Here is a 5398-nt window from a genome sequence, read left to right on the forward strand (position 1 = left end):
TACCCCGGTGACTGGAGTGTCCTCTGGCCAATTTTGGCACTAAACTCGATGGTTCGGCCTAGCACCACAGTAGGAGTCACCCCGACGTCCAATAGAGGAACATGGGTAGGGTTGAGGTGTGGCACAGGTGCGACTTACTAATCTGGCTCAACGTGCTAATCCTCCTAGTGTCCCTTTAAATAGGAACGAGAGGACAAAACAGGGAATGCGAACGCAAGTACGGAGGTTTGGACAGTGCTCCTTTAAAAGGGTATATTCTGAGTCTTTATTGAACTAAAACGTCGAGAAATGTTGCTTTCACGAGGAGACCTTCGCCGAGGTTCACCGAAACCACACGAAGCTGTATATGTACTGACGGCCGAAGGCAGCCAGGTAATCGACAACTTCCAACGGCAGCTTGACGGCCTCGCTGTTGCGCAGGCATGTCTGCAGGAACAACGGCAAATTTACATGTGTGATCATCAAGCAAGAATGAAAGACAAGGTTAGTAGACGATAGCGTGAACTGTGCCGCACGTGAGATCTTAGCGCACGAAGGGGCCCCCTGCATTGATCCTCACGGGCCAGCCAGTTCTATAGAGATATGTATTCCTTGCATCTCACGCGGATGAGTGCACTGGAAAATATTATGAAGCGGCAGTCATCTAACGAAGCAAATAGAAAGTACATGCCGAAGAAATGAATCAGTTCGATTCGAATGATGGCAGGTTTTACTGTTATTTTTACTCCACTGTCTAGCGAAACAGTGGCGATTTCCAGAGCGAAAAGCGCCACCCAGAGCTACAGATTAAAGTGAGCACCGGAGATCTCACGCTATCGTCGGAGTTGCGGAAAAGATAGCACCAACTTTTGCACGTAAATGAAAGCACACGAAGGCCTTAGTATAACTAACAGAGTAAGTGTCCTAGGCGATGAAGGCTGGTAATCTACCTCCACCTGTACCCTTTTCATTTTATTATTCTTTTTTTATTCTTCTGCCCACTTTCTTCCTGGGCATTTATTTCCCTCCATCCGACTCCCCGCAAAGCAGCATGTAGCACCTCTGCTTTTCCACGAAGGATCCCACCTCTCTCTCTCTTCGGTTTAGCATTCTCTTTCTCTCTTCTGTTTAGTATCCCCCCCTCTCTCTGCCTCTCTCTTTAGAAACACGCGCCCTCGGCTCGAAATTCCTACTATTTGAACATTGAACTTTGTTGCAGGCGGGAGCTCTTCGCTGACTACACCAGAAGGTTCCCGCTACGCAGTGATACAGTCTTGCCGTACAATTCTGCGTACATCCAAGTAAAAAAAAAAAAGGTTTTCTGTATTAATCTTACGAAAACGATGTTCATGTAGATAATACACAATTAGCGCTATCCTCAGACAGACTGTACGGAAACACAGTGACGCATTAGGGAGCTCCTTTGCGCACATTGAATATGAAGACTTCCTGTACCATAAATGGTATACTTCTCGAAGAGGTTTCCTTAACCCATTTATTTGCGGCACGTCTCATAGTGCACAGGGACCTTATGCCACTATAAAAGCAAATTTTAGTTGTAAATCTGTGCTGCACCCTTACTCAGCTGACGACCCTGTCACTATCTCTGACCGTATTTTTTTTTCACCGTCTTTTCCTTCCTTCAAATTGTTTCTTCTTCTTTTCGCTGACGTGTGCAAATGCACATGTCTTATGGAGCGTTAGGAGGGGACACGAACCAAGTAGCGATGCAACTTACCATAAACTGGACCATGGCGTATGACTGCTTGGCAGAAATGTTCACGGACGCATGGAAGACACTGTTCTGCACGCATCGACAATGGGATCAGAGGGGAGAAGAGGAAACATTGGGCACGTTGGATGCGGTTCGGATAGGCTGATGACATTTGTACAGTCACCGACGCTCTCCGATTGCCAAGCATTACTAATACAGAGCTTAATGCGTTGCGAGGAAATCAAATACTATAGACCTAAACCATCTGTCACATGTCATTTTCCATCGGTTAAGTAGCTTTCCACCGAAACCGTTTAGGGGCATATTAAAAGCACGAACTGAGCCAATAAAACGTGGCTTTCTTTAGGAATAAAATCTCTTTCGAATGTAGACTCTCGCGTTCTTAACTTCTCTCGCGGTTGAACCAAGACACTGATGACATCACCGTGTGACGTCACCTATATTAAATGTTTCTTTTTGGCTTGGGTCCCTTTTCGACATCAAATGTGTGACGACACAGGAAGGTGCTCTTAAAATTAGAAAGCGGTGCCGCCTCGGGTATTTTACGTTTACGTCATTTTCTAGCATGACATTTTCGTATTATATTTCGAATTTCAGAGCTGCAGATCTACATGATGGGCTTGATTTCTTTTTTTTTTGCGTATTTGATTCAGCAATGTTGACGTCGGTTAGTTTTTACTGACAATCACGCTCTCTTCTGTTCACCAGTGTTCAGTGAATGACCGACCGTTACGCAATCGAAGCATTTAATTACATAATTTAGATCTGCTGACAGTTTCTCGTAAGTAAAAAAAGAAAAGAAGAACTTGAAGGCCCCTATATCTTCTTATGGCAAGCGAATCGCCCCCTGGAATCTCTCCGATAACAGTATGTTTTTGGAGTAATATGCCTGTAGTCAAGCGCACGCGTAAAAAAATTACGTGTGAGATCGCCACTTCCTTACCTGGTCCTTGAGCGCAGCAGAAAAGCAGTCAAAAAGCTGCAAAAACACGCGGACAAGAATATGCGAAAAGGCCAACTTCATAACTTAAACGTAGACAGTCTCAACCCGAGATCACTAACGTGATCTAGCAGTCGTAATAGTTACCTCACTCGCTGTTTTGGCATCAAGCGACGCCCAACACGTACCGTAGACACGGCACGATGCCGTCACGACCTATAAAAAAGTGGTGTTGTCAAGTTGAGTGGTCAAGGGATTTTCGATTATCATTAAGCGCCTGTAATGACCACCCAGTTTAAAGCACAGGTACCACTGTTGAACAAATACGCTCAGGAGATTTATCACCGAGTGAGATGACGATATTTAGTTTTATTTTATTACATCAAAGACCCACTAGAAAGCGGGTATTACATAAAAGGGGGAGAGGGGGTCATACAGTGGGTGAACAGAAAATCGCTACAAGTCTCCATATACGAAAGGCACCATTTACAGCAGCTCGGGGGATGGCAGTAACATGCCGAAAATAATAGTCGCATATTTTAATATCAACTTTCTATCTGGTAAGCTCACAAGGCGTTGAAGACACTGTGTTTTTCGGCAGTCAGCTGGCCCACGTGAGTTTCTGCGAAATTTTTTGGGCAGTTTCTTGTGTGTGCCAGGTCGCTACCGAATCTCCTCTTCTCGATCGTTACTTGTCACCATTATTTAATCCGTTTGCTCCTTCGCCAGCCAAGCAGGCGCGGTCATTATGGGGCCAAATTTCGTAACGATTCCTTCCTCAATTTCTTATCATCATTCGTCGTTCACTCGCATGACTTTCTTAATCGCAGGTATCGATGATTCGGCGCGACGAATGAAGTGCGTCGCTGTCTTGCCATTTTTGCGCGTAATTTTTAACTTTCGGACTGCTTATTCCTATAATTGAAGCATCCAGAGCCTGGCTCCCGCAAACACGAACGTAGGTGCGAGCTGCGGTTCATATCGGTAGATTTTCGGAGATATTAAACGACTACCATAAAACAGCGCATCGTTCGCGTGTTTCGAGGAGCTAGTGGGTTCGTGCAAATCAGCCAAACAAAACCACCTACTCTCTGCACGCTTTGTCGAGGAAGCAGCTTCAGTGCGCCGTGAAATACTTTGCCGCACATATCAAGTACTTCTTTAAATATTCCTTTTAATTCCAATAACTTCTTTCCTTGTGCTGGAAAAAAAAAAACGGAAACGACGGGTGAAGGCGAGATGAGAATGGTACAAAGTGTCCATTAAATTTCCCCATACCCTTCAACTACAGCTTGTAGCACGTCCCAGGCTCAATCAATCGATCGATCGATCGATCAATCAATCAATCAATCAATCAATCAATCAATCAATCAATCAATCAATCAATCAATCAATCAATCAATCAATCAATCAATCAATCAATCAATCATCTAGCTATTGAAACGGACTTCCACATACATTCTACATAATTTAGTACACAATCGTTTTAAAATATTTAATCATCCTGCACTGATTTCGCATAAGTTCGGTAAATATATTAGCAAGTAAGCATATTAGCAACAGTATGCTGAAGGTTTCAGCAGCGATAAATAAATGCATCGTATCGATGAAGGCTGGCGCGTTCATCGGCCGCATCATAAACGCCTCGCTCGAGGACAGAGCTCGCGCTCCCAGTGCCTGACTCTCGACCAACAGACGTTCCCACGTGTCATTCTTTCGTGGTCATTAAAACGTGTTACGAAATAAATAAATAACAGATCCATCACATCTGCAGGCAACAGATGCTCGCAACTTTAGAGCGGAAAAAGAACCATACAGTGCTTACCGACTTGAAATGGCCTGCAGCAGTGAACGTAGCCACCTAGCACTGCAAACAGGAAAACGACCAGTTTGCACTGCGATGGGATCGCCATGTTCTTGGCGAGAGAAAAAAAAATCCTTGCCTACTTCTAACTCCTACTTTCGTTCCTTTTGTCGTGAGCGCTCATCTGCGAAGCACCCAATGTTTTAAGACGTGCGAAGGGCAGAACAGAAAGAAAGAGAGGGCGACATGTCTAAGAGAGGATGACACAGAGGACGGAAAAAGGCAGTGGGGTGGGATGGGGCGCATACGACGATGATGAACTGCTGTGAGCTGCGCGTACGTTTTGTCCTTATACAAGCAGAAGACGCGGGCAGGGCGCGTGCGGCTTGGGCATGGGCCAGCAAATTTTGTGACTTTACTTTGATTTCCCCTTGACTTCAAAAAGCTTACTTTTCGATAGCCTGTGGAAGTTTGGCAAGTCACTGGCAAGATTTGTAAATAATGGGCGTGGGAATCGGAGCTGTATACGTGCACTGCCTTCTGTATGGTTTGTAGATTTCTCTATCTGGACACTGATCAAGTAATTGATCGTGCGCAGGTGCATCGGCGAAGGCTAACGACGAAAACGCGCGCGTTGCAACCGCTTTCTTGGAAATGTGAAGTTCCCTGTTGCCGAAGGCTTTGACTGATCGGAGCGGGAAAGAAGAAATCTGCAAGCAGTGCGTATAGGCAGCTGCGCTCAACTAAGTTTGCGCGCTGCCGGACTAAAGCTTTGGGAGACAGGTTGTGGGCCCGCATTGTTTACTTCTTTCGAATAGCGTTTCAGAAAGACGAATGCATCCGTAGGCGTGTAGTGCTACTTCGAAAGGCCAAGCGTGCAATACGGTGCAAAACGCGTCTTCGACTATTCCTTGCCGGCTCGCATTTCAGTTTACGCTGT

General features: G+C 45.4%; 1 protein-coding gene across 1 annotated transcript; it reads right to left on the reverse strand.

The window, feature by feature from the left end:
- Positions 1-261: 261 nt before the first annotated feature.
- Positions 262-4690, reverse strand: LOC142584423 (uncharacterized). Its single transcript, XM_075694573.1, has 6 exons — positions 4480-4690; positions 3743-3855; positions 2802-2870; positions 2658-2693; positions 1718-1783; positions 262-426 (listed from the first exon to the last, which is right to left on the reverse strand). Exons 1-6 carry the CDS (start codon positions 4565-4567, stop codon positions 322-324), a joined length of 477 nt encoding a protein of 158 aa, XP_075550688.1. The 5' UTR covers positions 4568-4690; the 3' UTR covers positions 262-321.
- Positions 4691-5398: the final 708 nt, after the last annotated feature.

Source organism: Dermacentor variabilis, chromosome 6 (assembly GCF_050947875.1).
Source record: "Dermacentor variabilis isolate Ectoservices chromosome 6, ASM5094787v1, whole genome shotgun sequence".
Classification (NCBI taxonomy): Eukaryota; Metazoa; Arthropoda; class Arachnida; order Ixodida; family Ixodidae; genus Dermacentor; species Dermacentor variabilis.